This window comes from Anthonomus grandis, chromosome 3 (assembly GCF_022605725.1).
Source record: "Anthonomus grandis grandis chromosome 3, icAntGran1.3, whole genome shotgun sequence".
NCBI classification, from domain to species: domain Eukaryota; kingdom Metazoa; phylum Arthropoda; class Insecta; order Coleoptera; family Curculionidae; genus Anthonomus; species Anthonomus grandis.
The window spans coordinates 7,327,636-7,354,754 of NC_065548.1; the positions used below are offsets into that span (position 1 = coordinate 7,327,636).

Here is a 27,119-nt window from a genome sequence, read left to right on the forward strand (position 1 = left end):
TAGGATAATGAGAGAGTTCATACTATAATTTTTAGATATAATTGCAGCTCAAGCCGTAATGGCCTAATATTTAAAGGCCCATAAGTTCTTTGTTTTTAAGGCGATTTTGAAAAACAAAAAGCGGTTTTGTAGCTATTCTTATTGGCAACAAATTTCCTCTCTCATAAAATTTTTAAATAGTTTATAATTTTTGAGATATTTTCAAAGAAATTAAAAAAAATACGATTTTTTAGTTTAAAGTCCGATTGGGCGAGTACGACCCATGCGATTTAGTGCGATTTTTAAGGAAACACTGTCGACCATCTAAAGAAGATATCCTGAAAGTTTCAGCTTGTCTCAAATTTGTTCCGGGTTACCCCATGTAAACACCTTAGTTTTACTGGCCTAAATAGATCTCTGAACTGGACTTTATGAATATTTTTTATATATAACTTGAACATGACAAACCTTTTTACATAATTTGTGTCGATATATTAAATTTTAACAATTAAGTTACGAAAATTTTAAATAAATGGGCATGATTTACGTTTTGTATTTTTGTTCTCTGCCTATAAATAAATTTTCAGTTGCCAATTATCATAAAACACGAAATTGACAGGAATTTGTTGAAAAAATATAAAGAGTTAGTGCCTAGAAAATATTAAAAGCACCCAACTGCCTAAAATTCACAAAAAATGTTCAGCCGCCTAGAATTATAAATATCCAACTTGCCTAGTTTTAATAAGTAAAACATATTTTTTTTTAAATAATATGTTTATATTCAATTTAAGATCCTAAACTCTATTCATAACACCCCATACCAACCCAACACCTACCAAAAACCACCCTACCGTAACCCGATCCCCAGACGAGCTAAACAAATGCACGTGCGTGAAAGTTTCGTTCTTTTTTAACTCCTCAGGCACCGAGAGGGCACGGCATTCAGTTAGGGGGCCGCACCCCTTACAACCCGGGGGTTGATAGGATGCGCACACCTGACCCTGGGGGCAAAATCGGTTCCTACAGGGGTCTTCCGCCAGCGGCTGTTTGCAATCCAGATAAGCTGAAATGTATTTAAATTGCAACAAATAAATTCTTGTTTATGCGAAGATCCGAGTTTGATTTCGTGAAGAATTACTTACTGTCCTTGCATCGTCCGTTGAGGCAACAGCCACCGCAGCAGGGAATTTCAAGGGAACACTAGAAAATTGATATTTAACAAAAACAAAATTGAATTATTTATTTATTTAGTTACTGTTAATCCGTAGGTAATACAATCCTGCGACGCCACAAAAGAAGAAAATATTAATAAACTGTTTATTAATAGTTTAAATAACATTGTTTTCACCGGGCGAATACTTTAGAGGACTGACGGACCTTGAATGTTAAGTGTATTGACTTAAGTCGTCGCGATACTAATAAAGTTTTTAGTTTTTGTTTATTTTAAGTATATAACAGTCACACGACAAAAGTTAACTTGGATAAACGCCTGCCTACCCATAGGCGCACCATATTCCATTTGAAATTCTTCATCGTTTTTTGGATCTTTGAACCTGATGGTGTCTAACCAGCCGAAATGCGTTATTTGAATTCAAGAAATTCTTACGTAAATTTTTCACTTTTTGATGAATTTACATGTTTTTTTTTTAAGGAAATCAATCCTTTTTTTTAAGTAGATTTATTCCAAAAACCTGAAATGGCTAATTAAATTATGTCAAGGAACGTACAAAATGGCTCCGAATATCTGAAATAAAATGGAAAATCATTTGAAAATATTGAAAGACATAAAAAAGGCGTCCAACTAACCGAAATAATTTTTTTTTAAATCTTCAGAGAACATGAAAAAGAACGCAGATTGCGTGAAATGAAAGGAGCTTTGTTGAAGTTTCTGGCAGAAATATATTGACCTTAAAATCCTGGAATAATTTTTTTTTTGAAATTCCTAAAAAACATTAAAAATTCCGTCAATTGGCTAAAAGACAAGAGAATATTCCAAGGGCCTGGAATCATAAAACATTATTTACTGTAAGGTAAATAATTGTTCCGAAATCTTAGCATAAAGTAAAAGAATATTCCAGATGCCTGGAAGACCTACAAAATGACTTCGAATATATGGAATAAAATAGAAAATTATTTGAAAACCCTGGAAAGTACAAAAAATTATTTCAAATATGAAGACATAAAAAAGACGTCGAATATCGGGAATTAATATTTTTTTATAAATCCCTGAAGAACACGAAATATAACTTAGAATATCCGGAATAAAAGAAAAATTATTTAAAATTCTAGAAGAAAGATTTATTTCAGAAACCTGGAATGGTATTAAATGGAATTAATGGTATTAACTGGAATTAAATAAAATTGGTTGTGAAAAATTATTTGGAATTCCTGGAAGATGAAATGCTCATATCTATGCAAGCAAGAGAGATCGAGATATAAAAATTGAATCATAGATTTTTCTCGTAAAATCATTGGATACCTATTTCAGGATTTGACCAAAAAAAAATTCAAAATGAAGAAATTTGCCTTGGAAGTTGAGCATGCATTCATTAATTCACAAAATGCTCATATCTCTACAACCAAAAAAAAAAGGTTCAAAAATTAAACCATAGGTTCATTCCGGAAAATCATTGAATACCTATTTCAAGATTTTTCAAAAAAAAAATAATAATAAAGAAATTTGCCTTGGAAGTTGATAATTGTTTTTTTCAAAAGAGATCGATATCTTAGGGGCAGAATGCTCATATCTCGGCAACCAAGCGAGACAGAGACTTGAAAATTGAACCATAGGCTCTTCTCCTAAATTCATTGGATAGGTAGGGGAGACCGAGGATACAATGGACACCAGGATAGAATGGACATGTTTAAAACTCCCGCTTAATATGTATTTGAAGCGCCCTCATATGGTAAATTAATGCAATAACTACCGAACAATCGTTTGGCATTCGCAAGGTAGCAAGCATTGAGTGTGGTTATTTTTATCGATATTTTCCTGTTTCAGCCAGTCTGTTTGTAACTTTTACGGTAAGTAATGTAACCATTTATTATTTTCTATGCAACACTTTTTAATATCTAATTATTTTAGTGGTGATGTGCATTATAGAATATGGTTATAAGAAATAAATAATTGAAATTGCTTGTTTAGTTTTCTAGGAAAAAGAATAATTTTACTATAGGGTCAATGGGGGATACAATGGACGGATGTCCATAGTATCCCCTATTGTCCATTGTATCCCCAGAATGTTTTTATTTTTTTTATTTTTTTTTTATTTCAGATGGTGAGAGAATATAAAAAAAAACCGACAGGGAATACCCTGAAGGAGATCTAAGAAGAGCTGTAGAGGATGTCTTAAATAATATTGGTAGCTTGCGAAAAGTTTCGGAGAGGTATAATGTTACTAAGTCTCGTTTAGCTATTTATGTGAAAAGGCCTAGAGAACAGGGGATAGAAAATATATCTTTAAAACCAAATTTTAAACATCGTCAAATTTTTTCTCCAGAAATCGAACAAGCATTAGCTGAATATTTACTCAAATGTTCATCTATGTTCTATGGATTAACTCCAAAAAAAACTAGACAACTAGCATTTCAGTTTGCGTCTCGAAATAAGCTTTTAATCCCGGATTCTTGGGCAACACAAGCAATGGCTGGCGAGGAGTGGATTGCCGGTTTTTTGAGGAGAAATCCAGAACTCTCAATTCGAAAACAGGAAGCAACATCTCTTGCTCGTATGACGGCGTTTAACAAAACAGTTGTTGGGGAATTCTTTGGCAAGCTCAAAACTGTTTACAGCCGGCCTAACTATGAGGCAAGCCAAATTTTTAATTTAGACGAAACAGGGGTTACTACAGTACCGCCTGTTGAAAAAATTGTAGGAAAAAAGGGAGAAAAGCAAATAGGGCAAGTAAAATCTAGAGAACGCGGTGAGCTAGTAACCCAAGTTGGAATAATTTGTGCAAATGGAAATGCATTACCACCAGTATGGATTTTTCCCAGAATACGTTTTGACGAGCACCGCATGATGTCTGGAGCTATGCAAGGATCTATGGGTCTTGTGAATAAATCTGGCTGGATGACAACAGATAATGTTATTAAAGTTCTTCAGTTTTTCCAACGAAATATCAGATGTAGTAAAAATAACCCCGTGTTACTGATATTGGATGACCATGAATCCCATTTTAAAGATACTTTCAAGACATATTTTTCCGAAGCTGCCAATTCTTGGATGATGACTCATCCAAATGAAACTCTTTCTATTTACTCACTTGCGGAGCTATGCTCAAAGGCCTGGAATCGTGCTGCTACACCAGAAAATATAAAGTCTGGTTTTCGTAAAAGTGGAATTTTTCCTTTTGATCGGGACATATTTCAAGAACACGAGTTTTTGTGTTCGTCAGTTTCAGATCGACCTGCTCCAGATGTCATTACCAATCAATCTGGTAGAAGCTGTATTTTCGCCGAAACAGAAAACCTAATTCCAGCCACTGACGGAAATCGCGCTGCCGATGAAACCTCAATTCCTAGCACTAGCGTTTCTGGGACTGCTAAAAGTCCTTTAAATATATCTAACTTTATTACACCAGACAAAATAAGTCCTTATCCAGAGGCGAAACCCCGAAAACCTATGAGAAAAGGAAGAAAACGAGAAAAATGTATGATAGTTACTGACACTCCAGAAAAAGAAGAATTATTGGCAAGAAAGAAGCCTCCTCCAAAAAAGGTTAAGGAGATTAAGAGAAAAGTTCTAGTAGAAAGTGACTGTAGTGATGAAGAGATAAATGAAGAACTAACAAAAAAATTCCTCCTCAGAGTGGGAGGAAGAAGAAGAGACAGTTCAGGATACCCACGATGTAGAAAAAGGCGGTTTCATTGTTGTCAAAGTTCCGGGAAAAACTCCATTTTCTGGCAGAAATTATGTTGCTCGGGTAGAACGAAAACTTTTCGACGGATTTCAGGTTCGATTTTTTAAAAGAATGATTCCATCAAATCGCTTCAAAATTACAGAAGAAGAATCTTCTTTTGTAACATTCGGAGAAGTAATAGCTGTGCTTCCAAAAGGTATTGAAGACAGGCGTCCTCGTTTCAAAGATTCGATTTATTTCAACGCAGATTTGACAGAATTTAGTTTAACTTAAATAAAAGTTGAAAATTTGTTGCTTCCTAAATAAATATTTACTCTAAGACTTTTTGTCTTTATTAGTAAATGAATGTCCAAAATATCCCCATATCACGTCCATTATTACCCCAAAGCAGGGGATACATTGGACAAATGACCAAAAATTTTTGATCCCGGTTTAAAAATATTTTTAAATTTATTTGGATAAGGCTATGTAGTAATATATTATGACAAAAGTTTGTTTATTACATTAATAAAACCTTATGGATAGAGATTTCTTCGAAAAAAAGTTAGAGATCATTTAATCAAATTTGTCCCCATGTATCCTCGGTCTCCCCTACCTGATTCAGGATTTTTTCAGAAAATAAAATGAAAATGACGAAATTTGCCTTGGAAGTTGATAATTTTTTTTTCGAAAGAGATCGATATCTTAGGGGCAAAATGCTCATATCTCGGCAACCAAGAGAGACAGAGACTTGAAAAATGAACCATAGATTCTTCTTGTAAAACCATTGGATACCTATTTCAGGATTTCTGCAGAAAAAAACTTGAAAATAAAGAAATTTGCCTGCAAAGTTGAGCATTTTTTTTTTCGAAAAAGATCGATATCTTAAGGACAAAATGCTCATATCTCGGAAACTAAGAGAGACAGAGACTTGAAAATTGAACTATAGGTTCTTCTCGTAAAATTATTGGATACCTATTTTAGGATTTTTCCGAAAAAAAATTAAAAATTAAGAAATTTGCCTTGGAAGTTGATCATTTTTCATCGAAAAAGATCAATAACCTAAAGACAAAATGCTCATATTTCGCCAATTAAGAGAGACAGAGACTTGAAAATTGAACTATAGGTTCTTCTCGTAAAATCAGTGGTTACCTATTTTAGGATTTTTCCAAAAGAAAATAAAAATTGAAGAAATTTATCTTGGAAGTTTTTTTTTAAATTTGAGTTCTTTGGGACAAAATGCTCATATCCTTGCAGATATGATAGATGGAGACTCGAAAATTGGACCATAGCTTCTTCTCGTAAAATTATTGGATACCTATTTCAGGATTTTTTCGGAAAAAAAAATGAAAATGAAGAAATTTGCCTCCGAAGTTGTGTATTTTTGTTTTTTAAAGATCGATATTTTAGAGACAAAATGCTCATATTTCAGCCACCAAGAAAGATAGAGACTTGAAAATTGAATCATAGATTCTTCTGATTTAAAGTAAAATCATTGAATACATATTTTAGTATTTTCCCAAAAAAAAAAATTAAAAATTTGCCTTGGAAGTTGAGCATTTTTTTTTTTGGAAAAAAATTGAGATCTTAGGGACCAAATGCTCATATCCTTGCAACCAAGAGAGATAAAAACTTAAAAATTGAACCATAGATTCTTCTCGTAAAATCATTGAATACCTATTTTAGGATTATTAAAAAAAAAACAAAAAGTTAAGAAATTTGCCTTGGAAGTTGAGCAATCTTTTTAAAAAAAGATCGATATTTTAGGGACAAAATGCTCATATTTCAGCAATCAAGAAAGATAGAGACTTGGAAAACGCAACACAGATTCTTCTCGTAAAATCATTGAATACCTATATCAGGATTTTTTCGGAAAAAAATTAAGGATGAAAAAAATTTGCCTTGGAATTTGACCTTTGCTTTTTGCCCAAAAAGATGGATATCTTATGGACAAAAGGCTCATATCTCGACAACCAAGAGAGATACGAGACTTGAAAATTGAATCATAGATTCTTTTGATCTAAAGTAAAATCATTGAATACCTATTATCCTAAAAAAAATATAAAAAATTAAGAAATTTGCCTTGGAAGTTGAACATTATTTTTGGGACAAAAAGCTCATATCTAAATACCTGGAACACAAACAAAATAATGTCGAATATCTGGATTAAAATGGAAAATTTGTCGAAATCCTAAACAAGAAATTAAAATGTCCACCAATGCCTGGAAAACAAAAAACTACTTCAAAAGTCTGAAAAATATAACAAATTATTCAAAAAAAAACTTAAATAAATTGAACAACTCATTTAATGTTCCTGTAAGCTGGAAAACATAAAAGACTAATATACCCAAAAAACAAACAATAAAATGAAAATTTTATTCCGATTTCCTGGTAACCACATGACTTTCAACGCTTGGAAAAATGACATCGAGTACTTTGAATAATTTTTACAGTATTTTGAATAAAGCCCATGGAAGATTATAAATGATTCCGAGTAGTTGGAAAACAAACAAGGATTCCGAAACCTGACTTCCTGAACGAATGTTTAGTGATCATTTTCTAAATATCAATTCATAGCTCAGTCATAGAGTCAATAAAATTGATTGAATGCATACGAGCCGCCAATGGCGTTTTGGCACCTTATGTGGAATATTTAACAATTTTTCTTATTTAGCGAAAATATTATGAAATTCGAGCCTGTCAAGCAATCCGTTTGGCCAAACAATTAAGAAATTTCATACTCGAGTTAAAAATAACTAATTTACTACACAAAAAAAACACCTTAGCGAGTTTCTGATATCTGCTATTACTTACTTATTCCTGGATCCTAAGTAATTTGAAGAGCAGTTTTTAAGCATTTGAGTGCCTGGCTCATAAGTTAATCAAATACAAGATATTGAAGTCTTTTAGGTGTTTAAGATAATGAGACAGTTATTGCTTAAGTGACCTGAGGGGCTATTTCTAAGCAATTAAGTTTGTGGAATCTGGAAGTAATATAAATTACCTCAAAATCCTGGAATAAGCGATTACTTTCAAAATGCTTGCATTAATTTTAACAACTTTACACCAAAGACAATCTATAAAAAATGCTTAAGCCAGAAAAAAATGTTTCTTGCATTTAAGGCAATGTAGCTCTTAAGTTAGTTAAAGACTACTCAGAAGCATTCAAACAATCTTTTTGGAAAACTGCAAAACTGCTTTCAGGTGTTTAAGACAGTGAGGCACTTAAGTAATTTCACAATGGCAACTTTTTTTGGCAACAATTGGCAGAGGCAATTTTTAAATATTAAAGTAGCTGGAAGTAACATCTAAATCTCTTAAGTTTATTAAACACAACTTCCAGGCATTTAAACTCCCTTTCAGTTGACTTGGAAGGTAGTTGTTAAGCATTCATGTGCTTAAAACTAATATGTAAATAAGCGAGTTAGTATCTACGTTTTGAACCATAAAATAAAAACTTAAACAAGCCTTGTTTTCAACTAAGTTACATGTAACTTCTTTCACACGATAATGAGAGGCAGTCTTGGCTTTTCAGTCCATTCACCACCAAGAGGGCAGACCTGCATTTGAGATATCCATTCTATACATTTCTTATCATATTTCTATCCTCTTGGTTATGAATGGGATAAAGGAAATAGGGAAAAAATAAATGTTTAACTCTCTTCACAGCTTTTTAATTATGCTCCTATGATACTCTTTGCCCAACTTAAAACACTTGCCGGACAATTAATCTTAACAAAATAACCTAAAAGACCTTTAACGAAATCACTTGGGACCCTTTCGCAGTCAATCAGCAGAGGTATTAACGTAACCCAACCATCAGATAAGTGAGGAGAGTAATGAATGGCCTTTTGGGCAAACTTCGCGGCTTGTTTTAAATCTCCCGCCCTTTGGGTGGCCAACGCCGCCAAACACATAACCTAAAATATTTTTTTTTTAAAAATGGATAGTTCACTCAAAGATATATCGTTGATTTTTTGACCGCAATAAAGCCTCTAATTATCTGTTGGGTTATAAGAAGACCCAAAGTTATCACATTTGTGGACGAAACCGGATTAAAAAATTTATATTTATAATTTTTTTAAACCTTTGCAAAATATTAAGTAGGGGAGAGGGGGGTAAAATGATCCCCCTAAGAAAAAAATACTTTAAAATGGGAAAATATTTTCTTTAAACTTCAGTTTGATAGAATAGGCCTATAAAAGAGTAATTTCTCTTAATAAAACCACACTTTTAACAAAAAAAAATTATTTACTTTTTAAAAATTTAACAAAATCATAAAAGTCGCAAAGGGATCATTTTACCCGCGTATTGGGGGTAAAACGATCCCTTCTACAGAAAACTTAAAAAAAAATACTCTGACAGTATAATACCGAGATAAACTGTATTTAAAACCTAAGCTTTCTCTGAACTTTTGCTAGTGCTAAAGGAACATCGGAGCAATGTTCGCAAATAAATTCATCCTCATCTTCTTCAACACCCGCACACAATTCGTGAGCCCATTCTAAACACTTTTTGCATTGAATCCAACCATCAACTGATGTAAAATATTCTTCACAGCAGTAAAGACAAGTTGGATTTGTCTCGTCTTCCGAATCCGAAGAGTTGGAAAGGCTTTCTTTTATTTTATTTCCATTTTTCGGCGTCTTCTGCTTTAGTGTCTTCTTGTCATTTCTCTTTTTTCTTTTAATTGTGTTTTCTTTTACTTCCTTTTTCTTGATACTTTCTTCAAGCGCAGTTTTGTATGGCGTGCTGGTCAAGACTGCACTTCCACAAGACGTTCTCTTTCTTGTGTTTCTCTTGCCTTGAATTTTTGGAAATGGTTGACATTCTTGTGGTGTCACTGAAAAAGATGAATTTATTTGTTCATCTCGTTTTGAGCTGGGCCCAGGCTCAGGATTCAAGTACGGATCGTTTGAATCACTAGCATCATTATCAGAAGCTATATTGGATATAATATCTGTCAATGGGTGGATTGGAACCTGATGCCACATCTTCTACAGTTTCATCAGTCTCACTAGGTATTTGATCGGTTACTTCAGCGGCCAAAAAGTCAACATCTGAAAAAACCTCCGAGTCAAATGGAAATATGCCAGTTTTACGAAACCCGTTTATCTCATTTGATGGTATGCAAGCCTTTAAGTAGCCTTCGCAAAATATTTGACTTATTTGAAACACCGTCACGGTTCTACCAGGATGATGGTTTAAACATTTTTCCAATGCTTGGTCTAAATAAACACTAAGGGGACCCGTAACAGCAACGTCCAACGGCTGCAGCTTGTGAGTACAGTGTGGAGGTAAACACAAGATGGTTACAAAGTTTTCTCTGGCACTTAAAATAACATCGAGATTTCTTGTGTGCGATAAATGTCCATCTAATATAAGTAACACTGGCGCATCCTTACTCGGATTGACGAAAGATACGAAGTGAGTAAACCACTGCTTAAAAACATCCGTACGCATCCAACCACTTTCATTACACGCAAAAATGGTACCCGGAGGAGCTCCATCTGTTAGTTCGGCCTTCATTCGCTTTCTACTAAAAATAAGCATCGGTGGGACAAAACTTCCAGCAGCTGATACACAAACCACCGCTGTTGTCGACAGGGCCGTATCTAGGGGGGGTTTTGGGGGTTCAAACCCTCCCCGAAAATCTTATAACGTAAAATAACATTGAAACGACTGGTAACTATAACTCTTTTTTTTTTAATTTACTTTTTAAAGTTTTAAAGGTGTCCAGGCTATAATTAGAGAAAAATATCCAGCAGCAATATATGTGCACTGTAGTGCTCATTCTTTAAATTTAGCTCTTGCCCATTCCTGTAAGGTTCAGAATATCAGAAATTGTATTGGAACAATAAAATCTATTGCAAATTTTATAAAAATCAGCTATGCACACTGAGATATTAAAAAATAAAATTAAAGAACATGTTCCAAATAGTAAATGGAGTAAGTTAACATCCATGTGTGAAACTCGGTGGGTGGAAAATCATGATGGACTAATTAGGTTTACTGAAGTTTTTAAACCCATTATTGAAACATTAGAAGAACTAAAACAAGTAAGAGACATCGAAACTTCTTCAAAAGCCTTGCAGTTCCTTCGACCTATGACCAGTGAGTTTATTATCAGTATGTTAATCCACATGTAAGTCCACTTTATTTGCTTTTACTCTACCGTTATGCAGAATTCTCCAGACTGTGGATTTTGATCTATTTAGCGCTGTTGAGCATGTGAATACTGTTATTAGTCAGGTCAGGAATATGAGACTGAATATAGATCAAGAATTCAAAAATATTTGTAAAAAATCTGAAGCTATTATAAAGTCTATAGATGATGAAGAATGCATAAAAATACCTAGAATAGTTTCACGACAGCAGAATCGTTCTAATGCCATGGTAGCTACTGCAGAGGAGTATTTTCGAATCACAGTTGCAATTCCTTTTTTTGATCAATTTATAAAAGAACTGATGAAAATCTGCAAGATTTGCAAATCACGAAAAATCACTTTCATTGTAATATTTTCTAGTACCAAATATGTGCGAAGCACACATAGTAAAAATGGAAGACTTGTTACCATATGAGGAATTTTTGGACCTAGATACGTTATCTGCAGAACTACAGTTGTGGAAACAAAAATGGATTAAGCTGCCTCAAGCAGAAAGGCCAAAAAATGCTCTTGATGCATTATCAGCATGTAATCCATCTTTGTTTCCCAATATTCATACTCTGTTGCAAATTCTGGCTACGTTACCTGTATCTACAGCCTCATCAGAACGATCATTTTCATCGCTAAGGCGTTTAAAAGACTATTTGCGTAATTCAACTGGTCGAGGAGCGGCTAACAGGACTTGCCCTTTTAAGCGTGCATAGAAATATTATAATTGATACCGCAGAGGTCTTAAATCGTTTTGCGAGGGAAAAGCAAAGAAATATTCAGTTGTTATTATAATTACTATTTTTAAAATTTTAACGCTGTTAAATGTGTTTTTTAGTTTAAACTGGTATCTTCTTTTAGTAAAACCTATTTATAAATTAAAGTTTTTTTTATCCCTAATATCTCAAATGTCACTGGCCTAACCCCCCCCCAAAATTTTGGTCCAGATACGGCCCTGGTTGTCGAAACCCCACGCTCCGCTGATTTTACCCTTGCCACTTGTTTGGAACCTTTTCGTACCAATATTCTTGAGTTTCGCCCAGGAACAGTAGAAATCGAAGTCTCGCCTACGTTAAAAATTCGGTGAGGCGCATAATTATTAGTATTTCTAGAGTAAATCTCTTTCAACAAATTGAAGAACTTTGTCACAACTGGTTTATTAAAGGCTCTTGCCCTAGCAGCTGACGTCGCTTCAGGACACCTCAAGGAAATCTCTGGATGTCTTCTTCTAAAACCGCTTAACCAATCTTTACCAGCAGCTTTTTCTACCTGAGAAAACTTGTGGGGAATTTTGTTCTTTTCAGCAAGTTGTCGCAAATCACGAGTTGTGAGTCCATACATCCTGCTTTCAAAATCTAGGATATGAGTTACTAACTCTTGCTCTTGTTCCGGCGAAAATACAGGGTGGCAGCTCCCAAGTGACTTGATCTCTAGCTTTGCTACCTTATTTTTGTCCATTACACGCCGTTTAAGCGACATTCTTGGTACGTCGGGCAGCGGTTTTCACAGGCATTCCTTGCTTAACTTCTGCTATGGCATTTTTCATGTGCTCAGCATCCCAAGTTTGCCTATTGGTTATTCGCTTATATGTTCGTGGCATCCTGTAACAATACGACGTAAAATGAGTTTGTAAATAAAAATTACGATTTACAACAATTTGGTAAGAGCTAGGGGGTAAAATGATCCCCTTTTTAAAGCGGGATCGTTTTGCCCCACGCTTAGAGGATCGTTTTACCCCAAAGTGACATGCAGTACCATTTGTTAAATGAAAATTAATTGACATATATTAATTGAAAACAAAAACCACAAATCAACTCAGCATCCCTTCCTCAACAAAACAACGTAAGAAGAAGATGTATCAGTCACATTGTTAAAAAAATAAATAAAACAAAACAAATACCTTACCTTATATTATAAACGTAAAAAACACAAGTTCACGTAGCAATTGTTGGATTCGAACTGAATCGCAATGGTCTATTTATAACCTCTTCGCCTAGAACATTGTTGCCAATATTACGCTTATTTTGCATAAAATTGGAACTTTTAAATTGCGGGATCATTTCAACCCGCAGGGATCATTTTACTCCCCTCTACCTTAGGTACGACTAATGGCAAAAAATGTAAATATTGGAATTAAAACTTGCGATGTTAGGTCTGTAATTATTATACCTACTGTTAATGTAATACCAAAGCACCCTCAAATAAAGGGAAGAGGATAACAATAATACATGCAGATTCTTCCCTGGATTCACTCTAAGACTCAACTTTTTGAAAATTAGTGTGCATATCGGCTTTTTAAAAATATTCAAAAAAATAGTGTTATTGTTATAGTTAATGTCAGTCACCACAGTCGTTAAGTAGTCAAATTATGTTGTTCTACTAATACTAAAGTAGAAATTCAAAATTTTATGATAGACAAAAACATATGAAGACCACAGGGGAAAAAGGATGAGGCTCCAAAAAACGAAAAATTGAGATAGACACGCCAAATCGCGGAAAAAATCAAGTATTTTACGTCTATTATACCGTACCGAGGAAAACAAATGAGATGACCATATAAAGTGCGTTTTGGTATATGCCATACAGGGGAAAAAAGATGATGGTCCACTCGATTTATACAAAACGGATGAGAGTCCAAAAATTTTCGCGCGTCAACAGGAAGCAGTTTGCTTTTGCTTTTAAGTGCGGTAATGTGACTCGCGAGTTTTTGTCTGCTTCACGTGTTTTTCACGGAATTTTTAAGATGACTGAGTGTGAATCTTCAAGCGTTACTAAAAAAAGGCCAAAATTAGGTCGCGTTTTTGACTCGTCAAAAAAACTAAGATTGCAAACACATGAAACTGGTAGCAGTTGTAATTGTTCAAGGTTAAAATGTTTTGAAGTAATTGGTGATCAAGACCGTTTGGCGATTATTAAAAACTTTAATGAAATAAAATCCTATAATGAGCAGACCTTATACTTGGCAGGTCTCATTTCGCATGAGCCAGTTAAAAGACGGCGCCAAAGAAAAGCTAAACGATGAAGATGTAGTTTATCACTCATTCTCCTACAAATATAAGGTAAGTTGTATTATTGTTCTAGCTCATTACTTGTTTTACAGTAATTTCTTTCAAGGTTCCAGTAATGCGAGATAATGGAGCCAAAGAGATTCCTGTTTGCTACAAGGCAATGCTGTCGTTACATGGAATATCAGCGAAGCGCATTTAAAACATCCAGCTAAAGCTTGTTAAAAACGGACATGTTGGTGAAGATGGTCGTGGGCGACAGTCCAATCGATCAAACAAGTTACACCAAGAAACCACTAATGCTGTCTTTGCTCATATTCGATCATTTAAAGGTAGACAGTCACACTATACCCTTCACAAGTCGAAAAAAACCTACCTACCAGAGAAGTTAAACGTTAAGAAAATGTTCCAAATGTTTAAGGAATTACATCCGACTAGATCAATTTCATATGAGTCATATCGTTCTATCTTTGTAAACAAATTTAATATTAGTTTCGGTTACCCGCGCAGTGACACATGCAGCAGTTGCGATGAATATAAAGCAAAAATTGCAGATCCTTGACAGGCTTCAAACCTTGCTACATTACATGTGACAAATCAACTTCACCTTAAGAAGGCAGAGGCTTTTTATCAAAGAAAACAATCCGACCGCAAAAGAGCTCAACAACACCGCCATATTGAAGCTATTGCTATGGATTATCAAAAAAACTTGCCACTGCCAAACATTCGCACTAATGACGTATACTACAAACGACAGTTATCGGTCTACTTATTTAATATTCACGTTTTAGTCAGTGGTGAGGCATTTTTTTATAGGTACACAGAAACCGCCGCAAAAAAAGGAGGAGACGAAGTTGCTTCTATGCTGTTTAATTGCATACTCAATTACTTGAATCCCGAAGTTTAAGAACTTGTGATTTTTTGTGATTCGTGTTGTGGACAGAATAAAAATTATACTTTGTTTCGAATGCTTCATTATATTGTACATAAAAGTAGGCCGACTTCAGTGTATAAAAATGGTTTTTCCAATTAGAGGACATAGCTACATGGAATGTGATCGTAATATGGGCTTAATCAATTCCAAAGCTTTTGTCGAACTTCCTTTCGGTTGGAATGATCACATTTGAAATGCCCGCGTTAAACCAAGTCCCTTTAAAGTAGTTAGCTGTGAAGATCAAGAGATTTTTCGAAGCTGGACTGATCATTTAACAAACTATTATGTAACAAAATGTCCCCTTGGAACCCGCTCATAAAAAAAGAAGAGCTCAGAATGATCGATCATCGTGATTCGTACAATGGAGGCTTTATTTCAAGCGTCGTAGTGCCTACAAAAAAAAAACTGGGAATTACCAAAAAAGGAAAAGCAGCCAAAGGCAAATTAAACAATGCAGACAATATAGTTGGTATATAAGATCTACCTTCAGGACAATTTGAACTTCCAAATTTCAAATATGAAAACAGGATTCCCATCAATGCCAAGAAATACCAAAACCTGCAGGATTTAAAACGTTTTTGTAGTGTCGAAGCTCAACTTTACTTTGAAAATTTAAATGTAACTGAATACAAAATTTTTGGACCTTCATCTTTTTTTTCCTGATTTTATGTACATAAACATAATGAAATTTTTTTCTAGATGCTTATGTTAAAAAATTAGTAGTTTTAAACTCTTTTAGTAAAAACATATACATAAGCCTATCTTTTAAAAAAAAATCTTCCAAAAACAGTTAAGCTATAAGAAAATACAAGGTTTTTAAATTTAAAATCTGTTTTGCACAAAACTTTGGATTTGTGACCCTCATCCTTTTTCGCCTGTAGTCTTCATATATTTTGAAGAGACGTATAAAAAACGAGAACTTTTATAAGTATTCACAACTTTTAAAATAAATAAAGAGTGTGTGTGCGATAAACTCTCAATGAAAAAAGGGCATACAGTGTTGAGTCCACCTCCATATTATTGTGTTTTTAGTCCCATTGAAGCATCAATTAAAATTGAATATTCAAAGAAATAATAAGTCCCCAACATTAAATGCTTCTGTAGTGGAATTAATCAGAAGTGTAGTAGCTAGTATTACAACCGATAGTTGGAAAAACTCCATACAACATGTTTTAAAGGTAGAAAATTCTTATGTGCGGATAAATACCAAAGTTCAGCATTGAACAATAAGTTTAGAGAATGATACTGACAGTGCAGCAGAATTCAATTTAGAGTAAGGTAGAATAGTAAGAAACTGTTTTAATTTGTAAGAAATAGTTGTATTTTGTATTCTGTATTATGCTCCTATTTTATTATTAATTACTCTTATATATTTTTATAAATAAATATTATTTAACTATATCGTTTCAGCAGTTTTGCCTTACCTTAGAGAAGAAAATAAGTAATATTATTAAAATAATAATGTATAAATTTGTGTATTTTTTTGTAATTGGTAAGTTTCATTTAGAATTATTAATTTTAAGTCGACTCTGTTCCCTTTATCACCTCCCCTTTAAAAATAATTAATGCTCCAATTGATTTATGGTAATAGAAGTCAACGGTATATCTTTGACTGAACTATACATCCACATATAAAGTTCATACCTTCGACACGTTCATATTTTTCTGTCCCAACTTCAAGCCGCTACGGGCACATTTCGCACCGGCTTGCAACCGGTTTTTGTCCTTCTCCATCCTGAGCATCAAACGGGACAGCACTATCCAAACCGAACCGATATTCGGGTGTTTATGGAGGAGTTTACTTAAGTCACACACTGCATCCCTTTTGTTGTCCTAAAAATAAACGTAAAGTTGGTTGGAGTTAAAAAAATGAAGTCGTAACGTGTTTAGTTATGTGTGGACGTCCCAGTTATATTAAATCATCTTCAGGAGAAAATATGATGATATTAGGGTTAATCAGACTGGAATAGTAATGGAAAAATGCCTTGAAGATGGATTATTATGAATATTTTGATATTTCACACCAAAAAGGATTAAAAGCGCTTTATTTATAAGAAGCACTGAAGAAACTTAAGTGCACAAAACAAAAAAAATATTTATTAATTAAAAGTCACTTTACAATTGATGTCCGGGTCCAGAATATTTCATCCAGAAAATTACAAGTTATACAGACTTTTGAGAAAATGGTGAAAAAAGAGTTCAAATTTTTAGGATTCTAAATAAAGCTGGATTATTTAGTTATTTAGTCAATTTACCTGTAAAAGGTAAACATAAGCCAGAAGGGTGGAATAATGATAAATATATTCCGTAAAATCCTCCTCGCTTAGTTTCACGTGGTTCTCGTAGCTCACCAGTTCCTTCAGTACCAGTTGGGCCAGTTTCATATCGTTATGCAGCAACGATAACGAGAAGGTGGCGTAAAGGCTCCAGGGCGAAGGCGGTTTTAAATTGATACTGAAAAAATAATTACGTTGAAATTTTTAAGAAGATCGACTCTTTAGATAATGGCACTTTTGTTCTATTTGGAACTAGTAGAATCCAACATTTCATGTTTAATTACTTAGTATGTAGTATATCTACTACTAAGTTCTTTTTAAACCGCTGAATATGAACATACAAAGAGTCGAAATACGTCGGATACTTAATTTAAGTACATATAAGTGAAGGAAGGCTCCGAGAAAAATGCCCGAGCTCTCATATCCAATCTTACGCACCCCTTTCTTTTCAACAATTTATGGTTAATATATTATTATTACTATAGTATAGAATATATTATTCACCTTTGAAACAAAAGAGTTTTAGCTGCATCAGGTCCTTGAAACTTATAAGCCATAGAAGCCAACGCGACCAGAAGATCGGATTGGGAAGTTTGTTCGTCCGTAAGCCAATGTAAGGCCTGTTCGTAGGCCGCATAAGAGTTCTCATAATCCCCATCTGAAATCGACAGTTTTTTAATATTAGACGTTTATTAGTTCTAATTAATATATAGTTTTGGAAAAATCGGTATACCTCGTATCAGAATTCTATTTGTACATAGTCTCTTTACAATAGTCTAATCTTTACACAATCTCTACATTATAGTATTGCAATATTTAAGCACAGGAAAAAATTATTTTTAAATGCCATTTTCGGATTTCTTCAATCCATAGACACATTGAAAAATCTTGATCATGAACAACCCAATCTATGTTAATTTACCTATAATAATATTAAACACATGAAAAAACGTTGAATAAGATTTTCTAGAACTAACATGGCTTCATATGGAGTCTAGTTTCTCTCTTATGACGGACACTGCTTTGTCCGAAACATGTTGGACAAGTGGAGGGAAACTGCATGTTTTTCATTTTACCTTAACATAAATTTATTCGTTATGATTAACATATTTTCTTTTATTATGTTTTTAATATATTTTAGTTATGTTAAATAGATATTTACTTAGACAGTTACTTAAATAGACAACATCAAAATATATAGGCACTAAGAAGAATTAAATCAAACAAAAATAAATTAAAAAATTCTAAAACATATCTGCCAGAGCACTTGAATATATGAACTTTTTCTGCTAAATACACTTCATGCCTGATTTCAGTGGTATTGTTATACATATTTCTACTTAAGAAATTCAACTAAAAAGTGCATTATTTAAATTAAATAAAATACTGGTCTAAAACCTTCGCTACATTAGAAAAATAAGTAATGTGTAAACGCTGCTATGCCACTTCACACTTTAGCCATATCTTTGCTATTAAGTTCACAACTTCATTAATGGAAAAATAAACTAAGACTATAAATATACGAGTAGGTCAATACAAAATTACGAAATAACTATAATGTATTTTGAAATTAAAAGAACGCCGCTCAAATACGCATTAGTAAAATGCCTTATAATCATACGAAAAATTATTTTTGTTAAACAGTAATTTTATATTTAAATTGAAATTCTTCGACCTCACCAAAATGCTTCATTTGAAGAAAATAAAATACGCCCTGAAAACTCTCATACTAAAACGGTACGTTATTAATTACAAGTTATAGTAAAGAGTGAAATTATCTGCCGGATCTTTGGTAATTAAAAATGCACTTGGAAGGATTTGGAAATCATATTTTTTTTGCAAAATCATGAAAAAGGTTTGTTGGATGCGTAAAACTATTTCAAAATATGATGTGAGGTCTACTATTATGTCTTAAATTGCCATGAAATATGCCAATATTTAATTGAAGAATTCTTCGGAAACCTTCGGCAAAATCATTTTTAAATAGGAGACGTATCTGCCTAATACGTCTGCTATTTACAATCAGGGCTATAGTAGAAGTATTGCAAGTAGTATTTTTTTATTTTATATTCACATGTGACGATTGATTGTTGGTAACATCGTTTACATCGTTTGTCTTTCGAGGTGAACAAAATGCGGGAATTACCAGAAAATTATGAATATAAAAAAACTAAAGAAACTAACATGTTTCTTTCCAAACTAGCAAATAAAGAATATGTAGAGGTAAGAGGTAAGTAGATATTTCTATCTATATTACGAACACGACTAAAAAAACTGTAACATAACTTACATAACCTCATTGTTTGTTTATTTTTATGAAAAAAAAAACCTAAAATTAGGGAATACTGTGAAGGATTTTATGATTTTAAAGAGTAAAGTTAATAAATATCGACTTAGAACATTGAATACTTTAGAATAAACTTAGGCTGCTTTTGTTTGAGTTCAGCATACACAGGGGGTAAATCATTTTGTTGATGCTTTATCATATCAATGACCTATATCATTTTCATTCAATAAGTAGTAGATATTATATATTTCTAGCCAAAATGAACAATTTGAATAGACTACCAATTTTCTTTATTTTAGATATTGCTTGTTTAAAGTATTTTCCGACAGATTTATAAATCAACACTCATGTTTTTTTAAGATTCGATTGTAATTGTGGCATTTTTGTAAAACATGAATGGAATGACCCTTTCATGCTCTTTAAAAATAACAAATATATTTTTTGAGAATTTAATATATAAGGTGTTGAATTGAATGCTAAAGGTTCAATTATAAAAACAATAATTATTAAACCTGTGTGGATATTAAACCTCTGAGATTTGTATGTACATATCTTTCTAAACAGGAAACTTACTTTATTGTATAAAAGGTTTACCGGGTGTTTCACCGAGGACTGCATCGATCGATTATGAGAAAACTAACCAAACGAAAATTTTGAAAATTTGACAGCTGTCACATTTCCGGTTATACCGGAAGTAAATGTTTAGTCTGCCACGTTGCCAAATTTTCCAAATTTTCTTATGGATAGTTTCCCATAATCGATCAATGCAGTTCCCGATGAAACATTCTATATACATATATAGGTAGTACTGAAAATTAATTTAACTAACAAAAAATAACAACTTTTGTCCGTCGGTCTTATGTTCTCAACGTGACTGATTGATAAAAAAAAACTAAAAATTAAAATTAGATTCGGTGGCAACTAATATTTTTTTCTTTTTTGATTTTTTGAAGTAATTCAAACTTTTTCCTTATAGAGATGGGTATCTAACCTTGAAGCAGTAACTAGAGAAACCTGGACAATCGAGAAAACATTTAAAGTTCCGACCACAGCACCAAGAAATATTTTTAAACGCATTTATAAATGCCATTTGAATACAGCTACCAAAGTTAAATCGACTGGCACAAAACAAAGAAAATCAAAAAATATTAATTGCTCAGCGAAACTTTTCATAACTATAAAGACATTTTTTTAAATACCTAAATCAGTGAAAACATTTTTGACTTCAGAAGAATGGCCTTGTTTGATAGAATTTAGATCTACACATAGTCATAGGTTGAATGTTATTGAACCGCTTCGTAAGAGACGTTTAGGATCAGAGGCCAAACAAAAGATATTCAATCTTTTTAACAGGGGACATTCTGCAGCCACAGCTTACCATACTTATTGTATGGATAAAATGGAAGAACTGGGGGAAGGGTATGATCATGTTTTATACGACAGATACCATATGCCAACAAAAACGGATGTATCTAATTTGTGGAAAAAGAAATTTAAAGAAGACTTTTGTGATCGTACTGGTTCTAATATGCTGCTTAAATTAGAGGACATATTGTCTTGTCATAAAGATAAAACTGGACTATGTCATGAAATAATAACCCTACAAGATAATTATGCTGTAGCTATTTGTACATCTCTTATGCAATGTGCGATAGAGATACCACAAACAAATGAGGTAATGTTTGTTGATGCATCCGGTAATTGGGATGTTTATGATCACAAAATATATTTTTTGTGATACAAAGTGCGACCGGAGGATTACCAGTTGGATGCGTTTTAGCTAATTGTCAAAAAACGGACTTATTTGATGTAGCAGTTAAAGGACTGCTTGACATAATGCCTACAAAAATTCGTCCGACAGTTATCTTGACAGATGACGATTTAGGCGAAAGGAAAGTGCTAAAGAAACACTGGCCAGAAGCCAAACTACTATTGTGCATATTTCATGTAAAAAAAGCAGTTTGGACATGGATTTTAATGGCAAAGAATGAGGTATCACGGGATTTAGCTCAACAGCATTATAAATTATTTAAGAACATTTTACACTCTAAAACAGAAAATGAGCTAAATGATGCAAAACGTTATGAATGAAAATCTTAAGAAGTATATAAGTAACCTGTTGACTCGTCAAGAAATTTGGTGCTTGTTATATAGAAGAGAGTTAAAGTTAAGGGGAAGTGATACAAACAATTACACTGAGGTCAAGTTTAGGTCGTAAAAAGACATTCCTTTAGAGAGAGCCAAGGCATTTAACTTAACTCAATTTGACTATATTATTACAAGTTTTGAAAATTATTACCGGCAGCGTAGAGTGACTGATGGTGCAATGGTTGTTGAGCCTATTAGCGTGGATTCGTTGGAATTTTCAGTGACAAGCAAAAATAATAATAATGTAACTTATTTTGTAGATCTTCAAACTTGTATGTGTACATGCCCAATTGGTTTTAATGGTAAACATTGCAACATTGGCACTCTGATAGTGCCATTTTGGAAAAATACAAATTTTTAAGCGCAATAAATACACTTTCCTATGCCACTAAATTACCACAACTATATAAAGTCGCAACAGGAAAAGAAGCGAATAAAGATATTTTCTTACCTCTACAAAAAGAAAAAGACGAAATTGTGAGTAAAAATTTGTAAGGAAGAACATAGCTTAAAACAGTCAGAACTATTGGAGTCTGATACAAGTATTGAAAAAAGCAATATTCGACCGAAATTATGAAAACAAAGTGGACAGAGCACTATACTAATTTTATTATCAAAAATATTGAGGAAGACCCTGAAAATTTCTGCTCAGCCATAGAAACATATTTGAGTATAATTAAAAAATTTGCTTCTTCCAAAACATCTCTTCTGTCTGGGCTTCATACAGCCTTTAAATATAAAGGAATTGCAAGGAAAAGCAACGTAAAAGGAAACATCAATAAATGTCGCCGCAGGAGAAAAAATATTCCTGTACAACCAACATCGGTGAGACGTAGAAGAGTTTCATGTGGCAGCAAAAAGGCTAAGTCGGGGAAGTTACCAGCTGATGTCAAAAAACGGCAAAAAGCACCTCATTCATTGGAACTCTGCGTTAGTCAAAATATTGCACTAGGCGCAAATAAATTTAAAAAATAAATATACTTTTAGGTTATGTAAATGTTAAATTTTGAACAATATCTCATATATATTTTTATTACCTAATAAACTTTACGTTATTACTTATATTTTTTGCTATACTACTACCTATTAAAGTAAATATACGTAATGTTTAAAAATGGTTTTTTTTGCCTAAATCAATAGAATTTTTAAGATAAAACTCTCTTATTCTAAAATTTTACACCATTGCAAATCTTCAAAATTTATATAAATTATAGTAAAATGCCTGATAAACAGCAGACGCGTAGGGCCGACTCGTCTGTTACATACAAATTTAGTTCGGGGTACATCTTTCAGCGGACGCGTCCGTCATTTACAAATATGCGCCCGGGAAACTGAGCCTTAACTTCACCACAAAAGTTGAGAATTTCAACTCACAGTATACTATTAAAAAACAATAATAAAATTTGAGCTGCACTTTTATAACTTTACTTAACAACAACCCGAACAGGGCTGAATGAAACCCCCGTATCGAATTTTTTCACCAAAAATTGATTTTTTTCGAAATCAAACTAAGTATACCAGCGTCTTATTTGGGTCACTTAGATTACGAAAACACCGGGTTATAACAGGATCCGAGCAGAACTAAGGGAATAAGAGCACTTTGAAAATCGTGAAAAAGTCGTTTTCGACGCCCGTTTTTGAGGCCAAAAATGGGCATCAAAAACGCCATATCTCAGCTATTAGAAGAGCTACGACCTTGCGGATGGTCTCGTTGGCTTCAGAACGACGAAACTAAGACAAAACCGTTGCAACTTTTCCGATATCTCCCATAGAAGCCGAGATATCGACCTTCAAAGTTTAGAATTTTTAATTTTTCGGGTATACCCCCCCGTATCGAATTTTTTCACCAAAAATTGATTTTTTTCGAAATCAAACTAAGTATACCAGCGTCTTATTTGGGTCACCTAGATTACGAAAACACCGGGTTATAACAGGATCCGAGCAGAACTAAGGGAATGAGAGCACTTTGAAAATCGTGAAAAAGTCGTTTTCGACGTCCGTTTTTGAGACCAACAATGGGCATCAAAAATGCCGTATCTCAGCTATTAGAAGAGCTACGACCTTGCGGATGCTCCCTTTGGCTTCAGAACGACGAAACTAAGACAAAACCGTTGCAACTTTTCCGATATCTCCTATAGAAGCCGAGATATCGACCTTCAAAGTTTAGAATTTTTAATTTTTCGGGTATACCCCCCCGTATCGAATTTTTTCACCAAAAATTGATTTTTTTCGAAATCAAACTAAGTATACCAGCGCCTTATTTGGGTCACCTAGATTACGAAAACACCGGGTTATAACATGATCCGAGCAGAACTAAGGGAACGAGAGCACTTTGAAAATCCTGAAAAAGTCGTTTTTGACGTCTGTTTTTGAGGCCAAAAATGGGCATCAAAAATGCCATATCTCAGCTATTAGAAGAGCTACGACCTTGCGGATGGTCTCGTTGGCTTCAGAACGACGAAACTAAGACAAAACCGTTGCAACTTTTCCGATATCTCCCATAGAAGCCGAGATATCGACCTTCAAAGTTTAGAATTTTTCATTTTGCGGGTATACCCCCCCCGTATCGAATTTTTTCACCAAAAATTGATTTTTTTCGAAATCAAACTAAGTATACCAGCGTCTTATTTGGGTCACCTAGATTACGAGAACACCGGGTTATAACAGGATCCGAGCAGAACTAAGGGAACGAGAGCACTTTGAAAATCGTGAAAAAGTCGTTTTCGACGTCCGTTTTTGAGGCCAAAAATGGGCATCAAAAACGCCATATCTCAGCTATTAGAAGAGCTACGACCTTGCGGATGGTCTCGTTGGCTTCAGAACGACGAAACTAAGACAAAACCGTTGCAACTTTTCCGATATCTCCCATAGAAGCCGAGATATCGACCTTCAAAGTTTAGAATTTTTAATTTTTCGGGTATACCCCCCCGTATCGAATTTTTTCACCAAAAATTGATTTTTTTCGAAATCAAACTAAGTATACCAGCGTCTTATTTGGGTCACCTAGATTACGAAAACACCGGGTTATAACAGGATCCGAGCAGAACTAAGGGAATGAGAGCACTTTGAAAATCGTGAAAAAGTCGTTTTCGACGTCCGTTTTTGAGACCAACAATGGGCATCAAAAATGCCGTATCTCAGCTATTAGAAGAGCTACGACCTTGCGGATGCTCCCTTTGGCTTCAGAACGACGAAACTAAGACAAAACCGTTGCAACTTTTCCGATATCTCCTATAGAAGCCGAGATATCGACCTTCAAAGTTTAGAATTTTTAATTTTTCGGGTATACCCCCCCGTATCGAATTTTTTCACCAAAAATTGATTTTTTTCGAAATCAAACTAAGTATACCAGCGCCTTATTTGGGTCACCTAGATTACGAAAACACCGGGTTATAACATGATCCGAGCAGAACTAAGGGAACGAGAGCACTTTGAAAATCCTGAAAAAGTCGTTTTTGACGTCTGTTTTTGAGGCCAAAAATGGGCATCAAAAATGCCATATCTCAGCTATTAGAAGAGCTACGACCTTGCGGATGGTCTCGTTGGCTTCAGAACGACGAAACTAAGACAAAACCGTTGCAACTTTTCCGATATCTCCCATAGAAGCCGAGATATCGACCTTCAAAGTTTAGAATTTTTCATTTTGCGGGTATACCCCCCCGTATCGAATTTTTTCACCAAAAATTGATTTTTTTCGAAATCAAACTAAGTATACCAGCGTCTTATTTGGGTCACCTAGATTACGAGAACACCGGGTTATAACAGGATCCGAGCAGAACTAAGGGAACGAGAGCACTTTGAAAATCGTGAAAAAGTCGCTTTCGACGTCCGTTTTTGAGGCCAAAAATGGGCATCAAAAATGGCATATCTCAGCTATTAGAAGAGCTACGACCTTGCGGATGGTCTCGTTGGATTCAGAGCGACAAAACTAAGACAAAACCGGTGGAATTTTCCCGATAGCTCCAATAGAAGCCGAGATATCGACCTTCAAAGTTTGGAATTTTTCATTTTTCGGGTATACCCCCCGTATCGAATTTTTTCACCAAAAATTGATTTTTTTCGAAATCAAACTAAGTATACCAGCGTCCCTTTTGGGTCACCTAGATTACGAAAACACCGGGTTATAACAGGATCCGAGCAGAACTAAGGGAATGAGAGGACTTTGAAAATCGTAAAAAAATCGTTTTCGACGTCCGTTTTTGAGGCCAAAAATGGGCATCAAAAATGCCATATCTCAGCTATTAGAGGAGCTACGGCCTTGCGGATGGTCTCGTTGGATTCAGAACGACGAAACTAAGACAAAACCGTTGGAATTTCCCCGATAGCTCCAATAGAAGCAGAGATATCGACCTTCAAAGTTTGGAATTTTTCATTTTTCGGGTATACCCCTCCGTATCGAATTTTTTCACCAAAAATTGATTTTTTTCGAAATCAAACTAAGTATACCAGCGTCTTATTTGGGTCACCTAGATTACGAAAACACCGGGTTATAACAGGATCCGAGCAGAACTAAGGGAATGAGAGCACATTGAAAATCCTGAAAAAGTCGTTTTCGACGTCCGTTTTTGAGGCCAAAAATGGGCATCAAAAATGCCATATCTCAGCTATTAGAGGAGCTACGACCTTGCGGATGATCTCGTTGGATTCAGAACGACGAAACTAAGACAAAACCGTTGCAATTTTTCCGATAGCTCCAATAGAAGCCGAGATATCGACCTTCAAAGTTTGGAATTTTTCATTTTTCGGGTATACCCCCCGTATTGAATTTTTTCACCAAAAATTGATTTTTTTCGAAACCAAGTAAGTATACCAGCGTCTTATTTGGGTCACCTAGATTACGAAAACACCGGGTTATAACAGGATCCGAGCAGAACTAAGGGAATGAGAGCACTTTGAAAATCCTGAAAAAGTTGTTTTCGACGTCCGTTTTTGAGGCCAAAAATGGGCATCAAAAATGCCATATCTCGGCTATTAGAAGAGATACGACCTTGCGGATGGTCTCGTTGGATTCAGAACGACGAAACTAAGACAAAACCGTTGGAATTTCCCCGATAGCTCCAATAGAAGCCGAGATATCGACCTTCAAAGTTTGGAATTTTTCATTTTTCGGGTATACCCCTCCGTATCGAATTTTTTCACCAAAAATTGATTTTTTTCGAAATTAAACTAAGTGTACCAGCGTCTTATTTGGGTCACCTAGATTACGAAAACACCGGGTTATAACAGGATCCGAGCAGAACTAAGGGAATGAGAGCACATTGAAAATCCTGAAAAAGTCGTTTTCGACGTCCGTTTTTGAGGCCAAAAATGGGCATCAAAAATGCCATATCTCAGCTATTAGAGGAGCTACGACCTTGCGGATGATCTCGTTGGATTCAGAACGACGAAACTAAGACAAAACCGTTGCAATTTTTCCGATAGCTCCAATAGAAGCCGAGATATCGACCTTCAAAGTTTGGAATTTTTTCATTTTTCGGGTATACCCCCCGTATTG

General features: G+C 34.3%; 2 protein-coding genes and 1 long non-coding RNA gene across 4 annotated transcripts in view; 1 reads left to right on the plus strand and 2 right to left on the minus strand.

Annotated features, from left to right (window-relative positions):
* LOC126734030 (murinoglobulin-1-like) overlaps positions 1-1,088 on the plus strand; it is a 53,127-nt gene extending 52,039 nt beyond the window's left edge. The window contains exon 27 of the mRNA XM_050437542.1: positions 902-1,088. Within this exon, the coding sequence (XP_050293499.1) occupies positions 902-960 (59 nt within the window). The 3' untranslated portion in view covers positions 961-1,088. The remainder of the gene's footprint in view (positions 1-901) is intronic.
* The window catches only part of LOC126734031 (tetratricopeptide repeat protein 37), an 89,613-nt gene that overhangs the window by 29,765 nt on the left and 32,729 nt on the right, over positions 1-27,119 (minus strand). The window contains exons 17-20 of one of the 2 annotated variants that reach the window (XM_050437543.1): positions 17,695-17,848; positions 17,170-17,368; positions 16,559-16,747; positions 8,479-8,740 (exon numbers count right to left, since the gene is read on the minus strand). In XM_050437543.1, coding sequence (XP_050293500.1) covers positions 8,498-8,740; positions 16,559-16,747; positions 17,170-17,368; positions 17,695-17,848 — 785 coding nt within the window. In that variant the 3' untranslated portion in view covers positions 8,479-8,497. Of the gene's footprint in view, positions 1-8,478; positions 8,741-16,558; positions 16,748-17,169; positions 17,369-17,694; positions 17,849-27,119 lie in introns of those variants that run through there. The other variant, XM_050437544.1, reaches the window with a different exon arrangement.
* On the minus strand, positions 952-1,478 carry LOC126734044 (uncharacterized). Its single transcript, XR_007659931.1, has 3 exons — positions 1,235-1,478; positions 1,122-1,179; positions 952-1,042 (listed from the first exon to the last, which is right to left on the minus strand). It is a non-coding gene; the product is annotated as an uncharacterized LOC126734044 (long non-coding RNA).